The sequence below is a fragment of the Vulpes vulpes genome, chromosome 15, assembly GCF_048418805.1.
Source record: "Vulpes vulpes isolate BD-2025 chromosome 15, VulVul3, whole genome shotgun sequence".
Classification (NCBI taxonomy): Eukaryota; Metazoa; Chordata; class Mammalia; order Carnivora; family Canidae; genus Vulpes; species Vulpes vulpes.
In genome coordinates, this window is record NC_132794.1 from 65012588 (window position 1) to 65034388 (window position 21801).

The 21801-nt window shown below is 41.8% G+C and overlaps 1 protein-coding gene across 3 annotated transcripts in view; it reads right to left on the bottom strand.

Annotated features, from left to right (window-relative positions):
- Positions 1-21801, bottom strand: part of ANXA2 (annexin A2) — a 45160-nt gene that overhangs the window by 22016 nt on the left and 1343 nt on the right. For 2 of the 3 annotated variants that reach the window (XM_072738678.1, XM_072738676.1), the window contains exons 2-3: positions 11269-11327; positions 8180-8279 (exon numbers count right to left, since the gene is read on the bottom strand). In XM_072738678.1, the coding sequence (XP_072594779.1) occupies positions 8180-8279; positions 11269-11316 (148 nt within the window). In that variant the 5' untranslated portion in view covers positions 11317-11327. Of the gene's footprint in view, positions 1-8179; positions 8280-11268; positions 11328-20345; positions 20465-21801 lie in introns of all 3 variants that reach the window. The other variant, XM_072738677.1, reaches the window with a different exon arrangement.

The following is a 21801-nucleotide window of genomic DNA, read 5'->3' on the forward strand; positions in this document are numbered from 1 at the left end:
CTCTGCGGGTGGAAACCCCAAATCAGCTTCACATCTGGCATTCCATGGAAAATGTGTCTTTTATTGTCCATGGCAAGGAACCAAGAGGCCATTCTGAACAGGATGCTGACTCACATCTGCCAAGACACACTGGCTGCACAAAGAAAATGGATTTCATTTTGTTTGATGAGAGCTCAGGAGGCCCTCAGGGTGTGGCTGACTGGTCAGAAAAAAAAGATTCCTTATCTCGAAGATAAAAACCATGCCTCAGCTTACATTACTGGGGATATAGGTATCAAACTTCAGAATAAATCATCTCTGCAAAGGGAAGGTCAGCAGCAGGCCACAGAGAGAGGCAATCCATGCTTGTGGCCATATTTTATCATAGTAGCATCAGCCACTCACCGAATACCTACTATGTGCCAGGCACTTACGAAGTGCTTCACACAACTTTGCCATATAACTGTCACCACATCTGTAAGAGGTAGGGGCTCCTGTCATTCTCATTTTACCACGAGGAAACAAATGCTCCTGGAAGGCAGGGACATGCCCCAGGTCACACAAGCAAGTCACTTGCAGAGCTGGGATTCAAACCAAGATTAAAGACCCAGGCTCACTGCATTGGGCTGTCTTGCTTCCTGTTATAGAAAGTAACCAAAAATTAAAAATAAGGCCAAGAGAAAGACAGCATGTCCTCCCAGTGTGGCTAACAAGGCCATCCAAGACTGCCTCTCCAGGGTATGCTCTCACTCAACTTGCTACTTACTACCGTCAGGTACAAACTCTGTGAGGTTACATGTTAACTTGGAGATTATAGTACAAAGGTTATGGCTTCAGGGCCCTGTAGGACATTAATGGCCTTGTATCCAGCCCAGCAATCTTATCCCAACACTGTTCCCTCAGTGCCTATTAACACCCAGTTTTTCAAATGTCCCTTTGAACTAATCTTATCTCCTTTGAGTTAAATAAATGTTTGACATGTGTTCATCCCCCCATCTATATGAGTCACGTTGGTACCGTTTTGAAATTATACTTTGAAACTTCTTCATACCACTTTCTTCTAGTTCCTAAAAATGATCTGGGACACAGCAATGTGTCTATATATCTATAGGACTGGATTTACTATTTACTACATACAAACATACACACATTTAATAATCTGTAGATAATTATTTGCCAACCACTAACAGTGCATGGTCACTGAACTGAAGAGCTATCCCAACTGAGGTTTTTTTTCAACAGAAAGACCTAGAAACACTCCACGAGGGATAACATGGAGAGGGGAGCCCCTCCCAACAACACTAAAATGCCAACATGCCATCTGTCTACTAGAAGTGACTTCAGGGACAGAGAAGCATACACATGTACACACACACACACACACACACACACACACAGTTGTCCAAAGTATCCTTCCCACCATCAGCCACAGTGCTGCCTGGCCTGGAATTCCTGCTCTTAGAGTCACTCCTTGGTATCACTCAGCAGTCATGAGCACTCTGTGTCCAAAGGGTCCTACCAGGAGCTGGATAATCACATGGGGGACAGATGAAAAGGGGAGGCATCTAGATCAGTGTCAGCAATAGATGCTTCAGAAACCATGTAGGGCTCAGAACTGTACTATCTAGGCAACTGAGTTAGCTCCCTGTGCCTTGCCTTCTCATTCTGTAAAATAGATCATGAGAACATTTACTGGGATGCAGAAAGGATGGATTGAGTTAATGACTTGGAGCAAGTCTGCTACCTTTTCCACACTCAGCTTCTCCAATGTAGGCCTGGGTCTTACTTGCATTCGGTTTGGGGGTCAATGAAAATAAGGGCTATGGGCACTTTTGCCATTAGGAGACATTAGATTACTAGTCCAGTTTCATGATAACCTGTGGCAGCTGCCTGAAATGAGACAGAAAACAAGCACTGCCTGGGGCCACAGGGGGCTGGGGCGCCCGGCACCTCTCCCAAGACTGGCACAGCGGAGGTGTGGTACTGACTCATGCAAAGTGTGGTTTAGCTAAGTGCCTAAGAAGGTTTGGCACCAAAATCAAATTTCTTCTTTTTCCATTCTGCTCTGATTTCACCTCTGCTGAGTCCCTTAGAAAGGATTTAAGTGCCATCTATTTGTTAATCCCATTGTATACTTCAATAATCTAGAACCCTGCCTGCCTTCCATGCATAATTATAGTTCCAAAATGCTCCACAGGACCAGCAGGAAAACACAAAGTAGGCCAGCATCCAAAATTCAAACCAAATCCAATTGTAAATGAAGGATGACATGCAAAATGCAAGTGCCATCTTGTGCCCTGCCACTCTATTTGCCTCATGGGACAGAAAATTTTAAAATCTGAACAGATGCAAGAGAAATCAGCATCCTGACCCTTAACTCAGTTGATAGCAAGGAAGTTAATATTTACTGTCTTACCATTGCTGACACCAGAAAAGAAACTGGTTACTATGCCCAGTGTCCCTTCGTGGCACTGATACTCAGATTTCCTCAGGGGGAAAGAGGTTAACAGTTTTTACAAAAAAAGAAAAAAAAAAAAAAAAGGCTGAGAGGCAGGCAATAAAAGCTAAGGCTTATCGTTAGAAAGGCACCAGGGACTCCATCACCCATGTTTTATAGATTTCCTGGCTCAGGTCTGGCATCTATACACCCATGTAGACAAAGATGGTTTTGAAGAAAATCAGAAAATCTGTGCTCAGAGTAAAGGTGGCCATTGACTCAGCACTGGTCCCCCTTTGTTTCTAGCAGTGCTGTAAGATGAGAACTCAAGCCGAAAGTAAACTTGATCACAAAGGGAAAGGCTTCAGTGAAGAGAAGGCTCCCTTCCTCCTGTTCCCTATGGGAGGGCGGGAAGGCTGGGCTGCATGAACTACAAATACCTCTCTTGCAAGCATGCTGTCCTTCAGACCTAAGGGTTCTTGTAGGTTTGGGCCTGCCCCTCCCCCACCCCCAAGTCCCCTTTTAGAATAGAAGCCACCTTTCAGAGCCAATCTGCCTCCTGGCATCTCCAAGAAAATACGTTCCTAATTGCTGTCTCAGCTGAATGAATACTCCTCCAGGTGTGCAGGTGAAACCAAAAATACACGTCCTGGCCTGCTTTTCACTGGCATGGGATGTTCGTATTTTTGGCCATGCTGGAAACATTGGTTCCATTTTAAAAGTATAAGAAAAAAAATAAATAAATGCAAAAACTTGCTGCAGTTACACATCTCTCTACTTGTGCTTATGAGAGGGGGGAAAATATCACCCGCTTTTGCATCCCTTCCGGAGAACACAAATACTGCTAAAATCAAAACTGGCAATAATAATAGGGCAACTCATTTCCCACCCCTTTGAGAGAGAGAGAGAGATAGACCAAAGCTGTACCCGTCTATTGGCACTTACACTAACTCTGGGGTTGTGCTGCTTCTAATTACAATCTATTTTATGTAGTCTGGATTCATCCTTTTCTAATTTAGCTGACTTTCCTTTCTAGTTATTTGGACCCATATGGTAAACCATTCACAGCTGTGTTGTACACTCCACAGTATATATTTAACCCAAGGCCAATCTAGACCAAGAGACTCCTACAGATTTAAGTCTTAGAAACCTCTTGTTAATTAAGCAATATTACTACTTTTGCATGGCTTTATTCAGTTTCTAACTAGACATAAATTAAGGTTAGTAATTGCATAGTCTACCTCAAACCAGAGTATACACAAAACAACCATGCATTTGGTTTAGGTAATATACTCAAGAAAGACTGAGATCTCTTCAAACTAAAAACAAAGCAGACTTATGAGCATGAGCTAAATTCATTTTGTGAAAACAGATCAAAGCTCACTAAGGGACTATTATCCTTTCTGGCTACTGTCCAAGATTCTGAAAGTGTCCTCTGATGCCTCATCTCACCAGCCATGTGTCCCTCTTCAGGGCACTCACCTGTGTGTGGTCTGGGATCTGTGTACATTTGACTACTATTTAAATATAGGTTAAACTATTTACCTTTTCACACAGTCTCAGGGGCCATTGTAAATAAGATTAAATAAGTTTAATGAAGTAAAACCCTTGCCCTCAAGGAACTCACATTCTGGTGGGAGAAACAAAATCCATACATAAATAATCACAACACAATATGACAAGAGCTGTAAATTCCTTACGTGAAGTATCATACTTCATGTAAGTATTAGACCAAGGAATAATTGGTTCTGCCTCTTTCTCAGAGAAAGCATGGAGAAGAGGCTGTGTATGGGCTCACTCCCGGAGACAAGCAGGAACTGTTTGGGTGTTAGTCAGAACTCCCACCACTTGGGGGCTGTACACTCCTGTCACAGTAAAGGCTCCGAAGATCCTGGAGATGAAGCTAGAGAGAGAATCTGCCCTGGAGGAGGCAGGGAGACCCACAAGGTGAGAAAGGATATGGCTGAGGGGAAAGGGGGATATTAACTGTTCCCAGTCCCCTTTACCAGTCCAGACAGTACCAGCCCATTGGTCTCACCCAGTTCTGCCCCTCCTTCGAATCCCTCCCTACACCAGGCCTGCTCTAGTTTACCATCTTCTGTTTCACAGCAGCTGAAGGACCCTCCGCCACAGGTGACTTGCTCCCTGCTCTCCTTCCTGAGGGGACTCAGACCAAAGGGGAAGTCCGTGGTCAGTCAGAGCAGGTAATTAATGCTCAGAGAGCTCTGTACTTGGCACGCGCTCGCATGTGCACTTGGGCTGCTCTCTAGGAAGGGAAGGCCCAGAGTCATCTTTTCATGGTCCTTCGGCCTTCGCTTATATTGGCATTTGAGGTTTACCATTTGTTTTCTTTGAGGTCAAGGAGACAGCAGTTACAGAGCATTGTGTTCTGCAGGTAAAGGGCTTGAGGAGGGAGGAGGTTAAGGTGTGGCACAAGCTTCTTAGTTACACTGAAGGTAGAAGGTGTTTTAAACGGGAAGCTAAAAAATCAATTAGCTCATTTTAGAAGGTGGTACCAGTTATCTACAAATATCAAGAGGAAGAAGAAAGGGACAGAGGGATATTACTTTCCCAACTACTGACTTCATTTTTGTTTATAATTAAATTTATTGTCTTCCATGTGTGAAATTGATACATGTCATCATAGAAAATTTGGAAAACAAAAAATATGCTGAAAGCACAATAAAAGAAAAGAATCAATTCCACAACTGACAACTTTTAAGGTAAATGCATGTTAAGACGAGCATTTTCCAATTGTGATGGTTGCACAACTCGGTGAATACACTAAAAGACTGAATCACACATTTTATATAGGTGAGTTGTATGTACATGAACTCCTCACTAAAAATTGTTCATAAATTTTATTTTTCACATTTTACACTCTATAGATACTCTATGTAACCCAGAAGCTACCATAACTTATTAACTAATTCCCTAACTGGAAGATAACTTAGGTTTTTTGCTACCATAATCAATGCTGATACTTGGATTTTTCGCTACCGTAATCAATGATGATATTAGTATCTTTGGTACATTGAGCTCTATGTGAATATCATTTTCTTTCTTCTCCACAGTTTCCTAGAAGGATGCAAGGTTCCCAAGCATACTGACAATCCAGACATGATTTCACAGGACTAACAGAATTAACAAGAAAAGTCAGTTACTCTTGAAAATTACTAGGCACCAAAAATAAATAAGTGGTCCTAAGTGGAAGGCAATAGGCATTAGGTGTGAAGAGAAGACTGGAGACCTAAAGCTGGGACACAAATATGACATGTATCTGACATCAATAGAATCGCAACTACAAAACGTTTTTCATGTCTGAAAATAACTTTTGACAAAGGAAAAATGTCTGATCCTCAAGAGGTGGGTGGCACAACACTGGGGTGTTTAAGAACACAGGCCCGGAGCTGGACAAGTTGTTCAAGCCCCAATTTGAACCAAGGCCAAGAGTCCTGGAGCATGTTAATCCTATACTGTGTCACCTGTAAACGGGAGAGGATACAACATAACATCGGGATGGATTTGAATCTCACCTAAGAAGAACATTCCTAAAGTGCTTGGTGCCATGCCTTCCCATAACAAGCACTCAATAAATAAATAGTGGCGACCAGGATAAGGGTGATGTCAGCTGCTTTTGACCAAAGTGGAATGAATGCATGAATCCAAACCTTAGCCCTCCAGACGTTTCTATTTAGAAACTACAGTATTTTCCTACTAACTCAGAAAGGGCCTGAAGGTATTTTTATTACCATGGGAGTTTCAGCTGTTAGCAGAGTTCATTTGCGCAATCTTTACATTCCAGCGCGCTGAAAAGCTTTCTCATGCAACGATAAAAGCAGCCTTTGTCTCAAGCTTGTGAAAGGCACCGTCTTTGTCAGATGAGTTAACTGTTAGGTGAGTTAAGGGTGTTTCTGCAGTGGTGTGTTGGGAAACCCCAGGAATGGAGGCACACCCAAACAGTGAGATAGGGAGAGTTTTAGGAAAGTGGATCATGTGTGTGCATAGGCAAGCACGCATGTGTTAAGATAACAGGTTTCAGGCGCTGTCTATATGGCAGGCACCACTTCATACTTCACAACTGTGTAAAGTGGAACCTTGATTAGCCCTACTTTGTATGTGGAAACTGAAGCTTAGGGAAGGTAAGCATTTTTCCAGAGTCAGATAGCTAGTAAATTAGTAGCAGAGCCAAGAGGTGAAGAGCCATGTTTACACAATCTCGAATCCACTACACCCCAGCTCCACCGAAAAAGAATGATGTGTGGTAAGAGAAGCCCTCCAAGTTTTAGTTTCCTTTTCTGATTAGTGACTTCCTGACTTCCCAGCCTGGCCTTTAACAAGTATGGTCATTTGAAAAGCATCAAAAAAAGAAGACTTTTTAAAGGTCTGGTTTGGATGCTTCTTTATTCTCCCTCCAGTTGTCCAGGCAGTCCTTCTGGGAGGTACCCAGTGTCCCCAGGGAACTTGAGGCTGCTTTAGGCAGATAATGCAAATCCTTGTGTCCTGTCAGAGCCAAAGGACGTAAAGGATCTTTCTCCTTTCCATCATATCTCTGGAAACAAAAGTCACCAGTTTCTCTAAGGGTTTTAGATAAGATGGTGTTATAATTTATCCCACAAAACGAAACAATTCTGAGAGTGAAAAGGGGGCACAATCAATAAATAATGAAGACATAAATAAATAAGCCAGCACATATGATCACCCTCATTTTAGGTTCCTAGGCCATCCTGGTTGAGGTTCCCAGTCTGTCAGTGACCGGTATATGAATTGTACAAGTGTGTCGGTAAGTTAAAACACTATACTCCAAAGAGAAAACTGTCCATGGCTTTTCAGCAAGGGTATGAGACAGCAGCTGCTCTGGTTTGCTGGGTCATGTCTGCATCTCAGTCTAGCCTCACAGTGAAAGGAAGTGCTTTGTCCAAAAGGGGAAAGAGTGCGGTCAATCACAAGCATCACCACAATAATCACAATGTCCCAGGGATTTGGAGGATGGGACAAGCCCAAAGACAAATGCTTCATTAACATAAGCCAAAGAGTCTGAACATTTACTTTTATAGACACAGAAAACAGCATGACGATGACCTGAACAAGTTCTTGCTCAACCTCACCCTATTAAATGCTTTATCCACTTGATTTCTAAGGGAAGCTCTTATGCCTTCTGGCCCTCTCTTACTCATCCTGGAACTCGAAATACACTCATCCTGACAGCTTTTCTAATTCAAGCTACAGGCCTAAGGAGTGGCCTAACTAGTAGGGTTAAACAAAAAAAAAGTCTGAATGTTCTGTTCATTAGATCTAAAAGCAAAGCAATAAAATTTTTCCCACATACGTAATGAAATTCAGGGGCATTCAGGACCAGAAAGGCCAGTTTGGGATCACCATGACTAACCTCTTCCTTGAACAGGAGGCACTGCAGTCTCAAAGTGAAGAGCTGAGCTCCAAACACACATCTGGGGGATCAGCCCTCCGCTCTCAGCTGATGCCTATTTCTCTGTCACTAGGCTACTTGGTTAAAATACTTTCTCATGTTTTAAGTCTTCCCCTCCAAAGAGAGGAAGGAAGAGGAGGGGAGAAAGGAAAGGATGAAGGGAGGGAGGGAAAAAAGGATGGAGTGAGGTGGGGAAGGTTTAGAATCACTCCATGAAAGCTCAAGGACAATTTCGAATGGCCAGTACACAAAGATTAGAGGGAAAATAAGAGACAACTAACTAAAAATGCCTCAGTCATTGTCAGTGTGACACGAGAAGGACAAAGGTCACCTACCTTTGGTCTTGATGGCCGTTTCAATGTTCAGAGCATCACGCTCAGCATCAAAATTGGTGTATGCTTTGACCGACCCATATGCACTCGGGGGTGTGGAATGCTGAGGTTAAAAGACAAACATACTCAAATCATACACATTTAAAACCCTCCTATTGAAATACCCCTAAAATACATTTTTCTCCTATTGTTTCTTTAAACAATTCAAATCATTCGTAGACTAGGCGTAACTAGGTAAGTATTAACATGCCACCACAAAGAGAGAATAGGAAACTTCACTGTTTCTAATGAGGATTCATCTTCAAAAGCTCAGCTAGTTTAGAATATGCTGTCTGTACTTTCACTTACCCTACTTCTAGTGTAAGCTCAAAAGCAGACAACCCAAGGCTGGGTACTTGCAACCACCATTTATCTGGGATGGCTCTGAAAAACCTTAAATTGGGCCAGCAACAATTTGCAACAAGCTGAAAATGTGGAAATGTCTGAATGACAAGTGTGTTTAGCCAAGTTTTTGCTACAGGCATCTGAATTTCCACTGGACCCGTATCGCTGAGCTCACAATTCTTTAAAATGCAAATGTAAAATGCTGGACTGCTTGTTTCAGACTATCAGATAAGTAAGAGGGAAGCCACCACACCAAGGTGGTCAGGCCTCCTGGCCCACATCCTCTTTGTGTTCACGAAGTTCCTACTCCTCTCTCTCTCCTCTGTTCCTGTCCCTCTGCTGTTATGCTTTTAACCCTATGCCTACCACTCTTCTTATTTCTTTTTTTTTTTTTTAAATTACCTTTTAAACCATACTCTCTTCCTTTTCTAATGCTTTTCAAAGCCCAGTGACCCTGTCTGATCTGATGGACCCACTTCCATCCCAACCCACCACCCCAGACTAAGGTAAGGACAGTCATGTGTCTACATCCCAAGTTCTTCTTTCCCAAGTGTTAACTTCTCTCCTTCCTTTAGAGCTCTTGCAGCTTTTCTCCTCCCTGCTACCCAGTCCCACAGCAAAGGCAGGCCGAAGAAGATGGACAACATGGTTTAGGTTGTCAGTGGAACTATCCACCTTCAACACCAAGACTCCTCCATCTACACAACCTCCCCCAAGTACATAATGCCCATCATAATGTGATGACTTTGCCTCAATTCAGTTTCTGGGAAGACTCAGAGCCTGAGGTGCCCTGACTTACCTCTCCACCCACGGGCAACACATTATGAGGCATCCCAGCATTCATTTCATTTGGTTTTATGAGCAGGTTATACAAGTAAGTAACTAACGTGACATCCTCTCAAATGTTTCCCAGGATAAACCAGAAATCTAAGTTCAGGACTAGGCAAAGAATTTCAAAATGTACTTGTGACCATCTTGGCCTTGGCCAAATAATGAATCCAGTTAACATTTATAACTCTGAAACTGGATTATTAAAGTATTTTCTAATTTTACTGAACTTTCCAGTAAGATTAAATCAATGGAAATGGAACATACATTCAGGAAAAGGTATGGACAAAGGGCTATTCTGAAATACTATATGTTTTATGGTGCCTACAAAATGTGGATGGAAATCTAAGAAAAACATTTCCCTATTTATTAACAGTACCAGCAATTACTTGCGAAGGCAGGCAATCTGGCCATTGGGCCATATCACATATGGCTTCATTTCCTAGGTGCTATGTCATCTTATTCCAAAAACAGCAAGTACTGAAAGTTTTGCATATATTTTTTTTAATTTCTAGAAACAACAATAAATGGTTAATTTAACTTGTTAGCTGTAAAATCCACTTGTCTGAAAATCAAATTACTGAGGAAAAGTGATTTTTTTCTTCCTCTAAAATATGGGGGAATATATGACATTTTCTATTGCAGTCCTATTTCTCCACACAGAAAAATGCATCATACTAAAGTAACTTCAAAGACTACACAAAAAGCCCTTTTCTGAAATCTGATACTAAAAACAATCTAACAATCAGATTCATTACAAAAAAAAAAAATCATTTAGCTCTTGGACTTGTTGGACAACAGTGCGTACAAGTTCCTCAAGGAAATATGAAAAATATATAGGCTCTCTACTCCATACAATCTGTATTTGCATAGACATCACCTATCTGAACATTTGATGGCAAGCACCAGAGATAATACAGAGGGTTCTGTACTACCCAATCCAAACTGCTGTCAACAGATGTTTGAGTGTTTCAGTGTATTTTGATTTCAGTGAGAGCATATTTCGAGGTATTGGCATGATATGCCTACAAATCAGTATTACTTGTAAAAGCCATTTCTGCCAAGATGACCTGAAAGATGTATGCTATATTAGATATTTACACCTGTTCATATCATAAATTCTACTTGATTCTAAAAGTACTTGCAATGATGTATAATTTCACATATAGTTTAAAAAAAATTTTTAACTGTAAAAAAAAGCAGATGCATCAGAATTTCCAGGTCCACATATTTCCTGTGAAAGACAATTAGATATAATTCTGAGCTCCCTAATAGCCAAAGCAATAAAAGGAAACATGATAAATTAGAATACTTTCTTATTTAGCTAAAAAGAAAACAAAACACAACACAACAACCAAAAACCAAACACACACAAAAAAAATCCCAGTTCTCTAGTTCTTCTGAAGAAAAGATTTCCCAGGTGCTAAATTAAAAACAACAACAAAGGTCTAAGTCCTTATCTAGAATAACTTCCTGATCACTGTAAGAAGCCCAAAACATAAGGATCATTTTTGACATGGCTGTAGCTTATGCCAATCATTACTAAAATGCCAGGGCATGACATTAAAACTCATGTATCATCATGACACTTACTACCACTGACACGCTAAGTATATAGCAGGATAAAACTCCAGTGTCACTAATGCCTGTCCAATTTCAATGTGATGCCAAAAAAGCTTCTAGAGCCATCACATATCTGTCAAACTGAACTACTAGCAACAGCAAAAATAATGGGGGAGAAAAGGGGAATGCAGAGGGGGGAATGATTGTCTAAATGTTGTCCTCATTGTTCTTAGATGTACAAGGAAAGAGAGTAGCACAGTTATCCAGAGAGATGTCTAATTTGCAAAAATTACACAAAGTGAAAATGATATACTTACATCACCCTCCAAGCTGAGCTTGCAGAGAATTTCGTGAACAGTAGACATTTTGAAGGAAGCTGGGGAAAAAAGTACAACAAATAGTATTGATGAAGAGGCTTCCTTTCCCCCGAAGCGCAGTGATTCATTATACTAATCTCTATTTCTTGGACCATTGCATCTGAGGATATTAGAGTAATTTTTGCAAATAGATGCAATTCCTATCTTATGATTGGGCAAATTAAAGCTGGGAAATGGTTTGTCTTAGTTTCGGATGGACTACAGAAGTAGCCATCCTGCTCTGTGTAAACAGAACCTGGGGAGACTGATTTGTGAATACAAAAACAAAATGCTCCTCAAGGCTCATGCAACTTGTTCTAACAGGATAAAACTAAGTCTTCCACTTGTCATAAAAAATGATAAGCTTGTCCAACCAGTACCTACTTCTGTATTTCTCACTAGCGATTTACCTTATTGAAAAGGACCCTGAAATCAATAGCGTTTGCAGGTTGGCCCATTCCTAAATAGAACTATTTACTACCTGTGATTATTTTCTTAGCTCACTAATGCTTAGAAGATATCGACAGTTTATGAAAAAGACCATGGAGATATTTTCTGACATTAACTCATTCCAGAAAAGACTGATTCTTCTTTTTAAGATTCAATAGGGCTAAAATGAAGTCATCTTCCAGTTAATACACTTAATCAGGCAGTGACACTATAGCCTGATGAATTGGCTTTCCAGCTTTGCAATCACACAGTTCTCGGAATTGATATACCAACCTCTGCCAATGAAGAGAGCCCAAGTAGCAGGAAATCTATCTCAACTGAGACAAGATAGGTCATTCAGCATTATCACTCCCAAAATAAGAAAATAGAGCGGAACTGTATCCTGAAACAGTGGGATCGACGTCTGAATTACAGCATCTCCTGCTGTGGTCTCTTCTTGCTTAATATTTTTTCATCAAGGTAATTATGCCCATGCAAATTCAGCTTTCCATTCTCTTCCAACAGTTTGCATGGTCTAAATATTTTCATAAAACTGGCTTGGAGGGAATATTTGATGCAGACACTTGCTAACTTACAGGAACGCTTTCGACTAAGCAGATTCCAGGCTCCGTGTTGGATGGAGGTGGGGAAATGTAAGAAAAGAAGATTCGCCTTTATCTGTGCTTATGGAAATATTTCTGCAAGATTTTCACCCTGAGCTCTCTCCTAGACCACCCCTCTCTCTTCTTAATGATCACAGAAGATTTTTAAGCACAGCAAAAAGAAAACCAAACCTATTCCAACTGCCCCCTTTCCTACAGCTCTCAGACACCCCCACCTCGACTATGTCTCACCACTGGGATATAATCCTGATTGTAAAAGGTCTTGCTCTGTAAATAAACTGTGGTATACCTGAACAATGGAATATTCTTCAGAACTGAAAAGAAATGAGCTATCAAGCCATGAACAGACATGGAGGAATCTTTTTTTTTTTTTTTTTTTGAGAGTGGCCAGATGTAATCTTTATTAGACAAAGATTTCAAAGTAGTCATTATAAAGATGGTTAGAGAACTAAAGTAAATGATTAAACAAGTAGAGGAAGGTCTGCTGATGATGTTGACTATGTAAAATTTTATGCCACAAAATATGAAACATGAAATACATAAATTCTTAGCAATTGGTAAACTCTTGCAGCTGACCAAAGAAGAAATAAAAAAATCTGAATATATCTATAACAAAATAAGAGATTTGAATTAATAATAAAAAACCTTCCATGAAGAAAAAGCCCAGTTCCAGGGGCATCTGGGTACCTCAGTATGTTAAGCATCTGCCTTTGGCTCCAGTCACGATCTCAGGGTTCTTTTTCTTTTCTTTTCTTTATTTTTATTTTATTTTATTTTTTTATATTGTAATTTTATTTGTTTATTTATTTTAATAATAAATTTATTTTTTATTGGTGTTCAATTTGCCAACATACAGAATAACACCCAGTGCTCATCCCAACAAGTGCCCCCCTCAGTGCCCGTCACCCATTCACCCCCACCCCCCGCCCTCCTCCCCTTCCACCACCCCTAGTTCGTTTCCCAGAGTTAGGATCTTCATGTTCTGTCTCCCTTTCTGATATTTCCTACCCATTTCTTCTCCCTTCCCTTCTATTCCCTTTCACTATTATTTATATTTCCCAAATGAATGAGACCATACAATGTTTGTCCTTCTCCGATTGACTTATTTCACTCAGCATAATACCCTCCAGTTCCATCCACGTTGAAGCAAATGGCATTTATCATGACATGGAGGAATCTTAAAAGCATATTATTAAGTGAAAGAAGCTAATCTGAGGGGCTATATACTACATACATAGTATGGTTCCAACTACATGACATTCTCCATTTACCATGGAGACAGTAAAAAGATCAGTGGTTGCCAGGAATTAGAGGGAAAGAAAGGAGTCAATCAGTGGAGAACAAAGGAATTTTAGGGCCATGAAACTACTAAGCATGATACTATAATGGTGGACACATGCCATTATACGTTTATCAAAGCTCATTGAATGTACTGCACCAAGAGTGAACCCTAATGTGAACTATGTGCTTGGAGGGATAGTGATGTGTCAATGCAGGTTCATCGGTTGTAGCAAATATACCACTCCAGTATGGGAGGTCATACGTCTCTCCAATAACAGTAGCTACCTGCCACACATGGCCATCAAGCACTTGGAAAATGTCCTGTCCAGACTGAGATATGCTCTAAGTGTAAACTATACAATGGATTCTGAAGACTTAGCATGAGAAAAAGAATATAAAATCTGTTTTTTATACTGATCATATGTTGTATTTATGATATGTTGGGTATGTTGGGTTAAACAAAATACACTATTTAAATTTAATTTCACTTGTTTCTTTTCCTTTTTTTTTTAAATATAGCTATTAGAAGTTTACAATTGCATATGAAGCTCACATTCTAGTTCTGCTGGGCAGTGCTAGTCTAGACGATCCCATGACCACAGTCCAATCCTAGTCTGGTCCAAAAAAACATTTGCAGTGGCAAGGTCATGTGAAAATTAAGTTTGAGATTTCTTGTCAGGACAAATAAGTTTGAGTCTTCCTTGATAGAGTGAGAAATCTCCTACTTCTACTTGGGCCAAGGAACATTCCAAAGGGTCTTGTCAGTATCCATCAGTCTAAGAATCACCAAAGTGGAGATGAATTCCCTAGGACACTAACCACCCCATCCTGACCTTGACCATCACCCCTGAGCCTCCGTCAGAACTGCAGTAGGTCTGCAGTGAGGGGTAAACTACTGTCGTCTGCCTTACAGAATTCTAGTCCCCACTGTAAACAGCTAAGAAATAAAAATGCCAAAATAAAAGCAAAACCCCAAGGAGAGGATCAGTAAGTCACACTTACAAAGAGAATTGTTTCTGCTCCCAAAGAAGTGTGGATTAAAAGTCCACTTCTTTCTTAAACCAGGTGCCTCCCATTGGTTCTGATGTGTAGGGAATCTCCGACACATCAGAGTGCACAGTAAGCTTCCATTGCATAGTTCCTTCAAGCTCCCTTTCCAGCCCTGAGCATTGGCTTTGCAGGCAGCTGCCTAAGCTTGTCCCACATGGCACCCTCGTTACTGTACATGTCAAAGACAATCTGATACACACTCTCCATTCCTGCTGATTCTTCTCCCACAGCCACAACACACTGAGGAGAGGAAAAAATAGGGCTTTTTAAAGGCCCCACAAATCTTCCTTTCTATTTCATCGTGAACTGTTGTGCCGTTCTTTCATCAACTCAATCCTACACACTACTATCAAGTAAATTCCTGTATTTCATCTCGTTGAAATAGTTCGAAACCTATCCCTCAATGGCATTCTCTTATTCCGGCTCAGGCCAGCCTTCAAAGATTGGCACAGACACCCAGCCTCAGCGCCCTCCATCTACTCCTCCAATAAAAGTGGACTTGAGCCCAACAGTTACTTGCTTCTCCCCAAACACTGCTCCTTTCATCCACAGTGCCCTGACTCCTGCTTCCTCCCCCTTTCCACCCCCTGCCTTTACCTCTTCTTAGTTCTGATGACCATGTCCATTCCTGAGGCCACCACTACTCTGGCATCTGCTAACAGTGTGGCAGGTCTGCCAAACCACGTGCTCTCTCCCACCTTCTACTGCAAAAGCACTTTCTGATGCCACCAGACTTCTTTTGCTGAGCACAATGTACGGAGTTCCTGCACGTACCAAGTATTCAAACGGCAAATGCCTAAGTACAATACAAAGCACAGGGAGTATATTTTATTTCATCTCCCTCACAGAGTCCTGGTCCCCCACAAACTTCACAGGGCCTTTGCACACTCCAGGTGCTAAGTAAACTTAGTTTACAAGTTGGTATTTGGCATCATTAACATTTATATTTGTATTACTTAGAATCATCCTGCAGAAAAAGCAAGAAAGTCACAATAGCCACAAAATGATCTCCATGAAGCTTGCTATAAGTGTAAGTCCTTTTGTATCCAATAAATACTTCCTATTTCATGCAAGCTTAATGGCAAAAACATTTTCATCTTACCGATAAAAAATGGCCCTTTGTTTCTTCACTACATCTGATCCCCTGGCAATGCAGTCATTTTGTGGAGGACTGATTAGTCTCTAGAAGAAACAGTCCGCTTTGCCACTCATAATGTTTGTTAAAACATTAGCTTAACAGTACGTTTGATTAACGAGAACATGTCAGTGCAATGCTACCCTTGAAAGCAGAAAAAGAATGTCTTGGTAGTGCTGTTAGGTTGCAAACGCTGGTACCCTTCAAATAATCAATCGACAAATCGCTAACAGGCACACACTCTTGGCTGGCACTGCATTGAGGGCTAAGGGCTATGATGACACACACAAGACTCTACCCCCACAGGGCTTTCCGGTCCTCTTTCCTTCTTGCCCCAGTGAGATACCCGAGACCTTAGCCCAGACCACTCAGCTAATAAGAATAGAGGCAGGGCCAGAATCTGGGTCTTCTGACTCTTGAGCCTTCACCCTTGCAACTTTACCACAATGGTTCTCCATTCCGAAAGATTAAGATTCAAGACAGAAAGATAAAAGTAATATGAGTGAGATCAGCTAAGAGATTAATGGTGAGGTACTGGCAGGTTTGAGAAGGGAACTCACCCTGGAAATCTCCAGCCAGACAAACACGGGAGAAAGGCTGAGAAGGAACAGAGAAAGAATGTCTGTCCCTGGGTGGTGGGAGAACCAGATGGACAAGTTTAAAGCAAGCCGTGTCTAACTCAGTGCCCTGTGGGAGGCCTAAAATATTAGTTTCTGACCGGTGCAAATTTAAGCTTGGCTGTGGAAATATGAGAGAGCCAGAAAGCCAAAGTGATTAGTTCCCCAACGCTCATTGTTAACTGTTCACCACACTGGCTCTGGAGGCTGAATTTTCTTACTGAAAGCAGTAGCTCTGCCTCAGTTTACCTACTACTCTGAGAATAAAAGTCTATGAGCCTGAGATAATTCCACCCCCATTGACTCATCACAGTGTAAAATCCTTTTTTTTAAAGAGTATTTATTTATTTATTTAAGAGAGAGAGAGAGAGAACAGAGCAAGAGAGAGAACACAAGTGGGAGGACGGTGGGCAGAGGGAGAAGTAGGCTCCTCACTGAGCATGGAGCCCCACGTGGGGCTTGATCCCACGGACTCCGAGGTCATGACCTGAGCCGAAGACAGACGCTTAACTGGCTGAGCCAGCCAGGTGCCCCCCACAGTGTAAAACTCTTAAGTGTGTTACAAGCAGAACAGCGGCTCCTTTCCCGGCAGACAACATGAAAATGGCAGTCTGCATCACTCTTTCCAGCACTTCGGCCTCACCCAGATCTCCAACTGGTTTCAACTTGTAAAAAAGATGCAGTGTTGGGGGAGGGGGGGCAAGGTGGCCAGCAGATTCAATCTGTTGATGAGTAGTAGTATCTGCACATACCAGTACCTTCCATTCCCAGGGAAGGGCTGACTGACTAAACAAGATTATTAAAATGGTTCTTTATCAGGCAAAGTTTTTTCTTTAAGAAAATAGAGAGGTACAGAGAGACTTAGTGAAAGAGCCACACCCACTTCGAACTGGTTGAAGTAAGTCACCACTGGAGTGAGAACAGACTCACACTCATGCCTTACAGCACACCCCCCCCCCCACCTCGGGCCCACCACCCAGCCATGAAGGGAACAGTTTTCTCCTCTGGCCTTGAAAATATTAATGAATAAAGACTGTTAACTGCCTGACTGGAAAAGCCCATGGAGGGCAAAGCTAGACATTAATGAAATCTGTGCAGCTGTTGAAAAACAATCATTTACATTTAACATAAGAACTGTCTTAAAGATATTTAAGGGTTTGTCCTTTTTTAAAAAACTGTATATATTTTTTTGTTTTATTGTTTCACTTCAAACACAGGTTAATAAAAATAGTACACGTGAAACAGATTTAACTTCTCCCCGAAAAAGGAAAGTAAAACAAAATTTGCAAAAAGGGTTGAAACAAAGCAAATCCAAAAGTCAACACTTTGCCAACAGCAAGAACAAGTTCTACTGAAATGAATTGAGAACCAGCTCCAGAAAACCCAAATATTAATTCACACAAACAAACAAATACATGTTGCTACAGGGCTGGTCTGCACAGCCAAATCTCAATCTGAATATACTCCACCAGTTTTGTGGACACACCCACTTTAGTTTTGTGGACACACCTACTTTAGTTTAAATGTGGTGTTGATGTGTTACCACAAAACACAGCCCTAGCAACCATGATGAATCAATCAGAAACTGGATGATACAAATGAGAATTTTTAGAAGGAAAATGTGTGGGGGTGGCAGTGGGGAGGGTTGGGTTTCCCCACCAAAACCTTCCCTGTGCAGAGTTCCAGGCCTACAGGGTCAGACTGGAATTTTAAACCAAAAGAGGGGAAAAAAATATTGCATGAGTGGAGTTGGGAGTGGAATTCATATCCCTCACCCCTCAAAGCATTTTTATTGAACAGAACATTCCTGAAAACACAGACTTTAGTCCTTGGTTTTATGGTCTTGATCAATGCCTGAGTCACAGGGCCAAGTAATCCTGCAGAAATCCTGGACTTGTGCCCAGTGGCCTTGATCAAACTGAGCAGGACGGACACAACAGCACTTGCTCTGGCTCGTCCCTTCTGCAGCCTGATCTGAATCAGTGTGTGTTCATTTGCTACCTACAGACCTACGTGGCAGCCTCTTGTTCTCAGAGGTACTCGGTTCCCTGTCATGGGTTTGGAGTGGGTGGAAAGAGACTGGCAGGAAGAATGAAGTCAGTTGGCATGGAACGCTTTCAGGGTTGGGAAATCCAGGGCTTCACATCTACAGCTCAATGTCAATGTTTTATGGCCACGTACTGTTTCTTTTTTCTTTTTTTTTTTTTAAGATTTTATTTAAAAAAAAAGATTTTATTTATTTATTCATAAAAGAGAAAGAGGCAGAGACACAGACAGAGGGAGAAGCAGGCTCCCTGATGTGGGACTCCATCCCAGGACCCCGGCATCATGACCTGAGACAATGGCAGATGCTCAACCACTGGACCACCCAGGTGCCCCTCACATACAGTATTTCTAAGGGGAACCTGGTACCTACAGAAAAAGCCTAAACTCAGCATTCAAGATCTCCCACACTTTGGAATTTACCTACCTTTCCACAAATATCTCCTCCACAGCCCCCTACATAAGTGCATATGCACACCTGGCATTGCAGGAACGCTGGACTGGTGGTAATTCTTCTCTAAATACACTCAGCATACTTCTACTACCTCTAGGCCCAAATTCTTACGAGTTCCCCCCTCTGGAAACACTCAATCTTGATCAACTGACATCCTCGGTAGACTTCAGGATACAAAAAATAATGTACTTTTTCTCCTGCACCTCTTCCTGCTCTATGGTCCTGTCTCTGTGTGTCTGTGAAATGTCAAAAATGAGTATATTAAAGTTGCCTTCCATGTTATCTGCCCACAGGTTTCTGTCACAATCACTTCTGTTTCCTTATAGGTCTGAGTGCAGTGCCTAGCCCACAGTAGGCGCCCATTCGCATTTATGGATGGTTTACACACCCTGGGTCTTTCCATTTCATTATGTCTTCTTTTTCAATGCACTCTTGCCCATCATTCTTTCTCTCCCTCAGACTGAACATCCTATTTCCATACATTCTGAGCTGGATGCTTAAGCTGCCAGCAGCTTCCTTACAAATCTTCACAGATCACTTCAGGGGCAGCCTTTTTCTTCTCCTGATATATTCCCACCCCAGTACCCTACTTCTACTGCCAGGACCGCTTGGTCCTAGCTCTACCCACTGGACAATATGGAAATGTGACCTACATCTCCTAGGGCACAGAATGCAAGGAAGGAACAGAAAGGAGGAAGAACTTGCAAGTGGCCTTGGGACTCCCATTTCCTCTGAGCTATGAGTGTGTTCCCTGGGCGTGGTAGGGAGACAAAGAGCAAGGACTCCAGGCCACAGCCACTCCTCTGATTCAGAGCTTTCCACACAGAACCTAGGATTAGAACTCAGACTACTTGGATATACTGACTTCTCCCTGACAAGACTGAGCACAGATGTCTTTAAGCTTCAGGGTGTACCCTAGAAGGGAGATTCAGAGGTAATCTCAGTGGAACCACCCAAAACAAGCTGGAGCATCTCCTGACCCCTACTGCTGACCTGCCTCCCAACAAAGTAGACAGAGACTGCCTCTGGCAACAGAAGGAAGAGCATACCAGTAAAGGAGTGGAAAGAATTTTTTAAAAGAATCAGAATTTCCTGATGTAGCCTCCAACTAGAATGGGGTGGGGCACTAGGGAAAATGAGGGAGGTAGATTCCCATGTGCAAAAAAGAGAGAGAGAGAGAGAGAAGCATTCCATTTCTATTTAATTCTTATGATCAAATCCAGAAGGCAGGTTAAGTAACAATAATTTAAAAAAATACTACCACAAGGCAGGCTAAATATGACACTCAGGTTTGTGGAACAGCTAGACTAAGGGGGAAATGAGCCCCTGCTAAGTTTGGAAACTAAATATTAATTTGGGAAAATGTAAAGTTCAGAATCCAATTACTATCTATACAATTCACTTACTTTGTCTATTATTTTCTCTCCCCACCAGACTTGAAAGTCTCAAGAGCAGGGTTTTTTTGTTCTGGTTTGTTTGTATTTTCAGTCTCTTTTGTTCACTCTTGCATACCCAGTACCTTTATCTGTGAGTAGAACACGAAAAGATGCTTAATAAGTATCATGGAATGAATGGATGTTCAAAGCAGCCCAGTAGAGACTGGGACACAGCCACTCTTTATTAACAAAAAAATGCCTCAGCCGGCCCACAGCCCTGCACAAGGCTCATGGGTGTGTTAGTGCAAGATTCTAGGCCCAATGGTGCAGGAAGAGCCTCCAGTCCTCAAGATCAATACCAATTATAGAAGGATACCTACCTTGCCAGGAAAACTACTTAAATCAGAAATTAGTCAGGAAACTAATGGCCATGCCAGCCAGCCTAATGTCAGTCAATATGGTACTTTAATAGCTCAAAGACACAAGATGTTAAAAACTGAGACACAATCCAAGAATAAGCACCTAATCAAAGCCCATGAGTAAGCAGTATTTCCTGGGTATTTGCCACAGGCAGGGCATTTGGCACTGCAGGAAATTACAAAATCCATGAGGTCTCCAAATCATAAACCCTCAACTAAAAAGAAAAGCACATCCTTGCACTACAGATGTTGGTTGATAGATACTTTCTTGGAGAAACCCTTGAAGCTTTTGGGTAACAGATGGACTTAGAATAAGGGAGGGAAGTGCTAAACGGGACTGTCTTAACGCCACTGGCCAGAGGACTTGTCTCCAGAGTTTGCTTCTCTGAAGCTGGCCTCATCGGAGATCTTCCTTCACAATGCCTGAGTGTCATAATTATGTGGCTCCTTAATTCCGTGGCCTCTAATTTCATAAAGCACAGATCTGTTTAGGTTAACAAGGTTTTCTTGGGTTTTTAAATAACACAACTCTTTTGTGTTGCTGAGGACCACCAACCTTCTTAACTTAATGAATATTGATTCTATTTGCTGGTCTCTAGCTGAGAGTAAGTGCACCAAAGTGAAAAGGAGGAAGGATGGCCGCAGAACTGGATAAGCCTAATGGCTTTCCTAATATGTCAGAGAAGAGGGATGCTAAGGTCACAGGAGGAAGGTGGAAAAACAAGGTGGGGGGGGGGGCAAAGATACAAGTTTCCAATTAATTAATCTGGCCAACCTTAAAACTAGGAAAGTTCCAGAATAGTATTTCAGTGATGTATTCTTCCTACCCGCATATCCTCCTCCTTTATCCTCCCGCCTTTCCTCCTACCTTTACCCCCCAACCCCCAAATTAAGCATGTATTATCAAGGCAATACTTAGATACAGAGCCTTTTGAGTGGAGGGTCCTGGGCTAACCTGGGAACCTAACCACCTTTGTAACATTGTTTCGGTGAGAAAGTACGTCCTGCATTCCAAAACACCAAGCTCCAGACAGGCAGCCCGCAGTTTTGGACAGAAGCCATCAGTA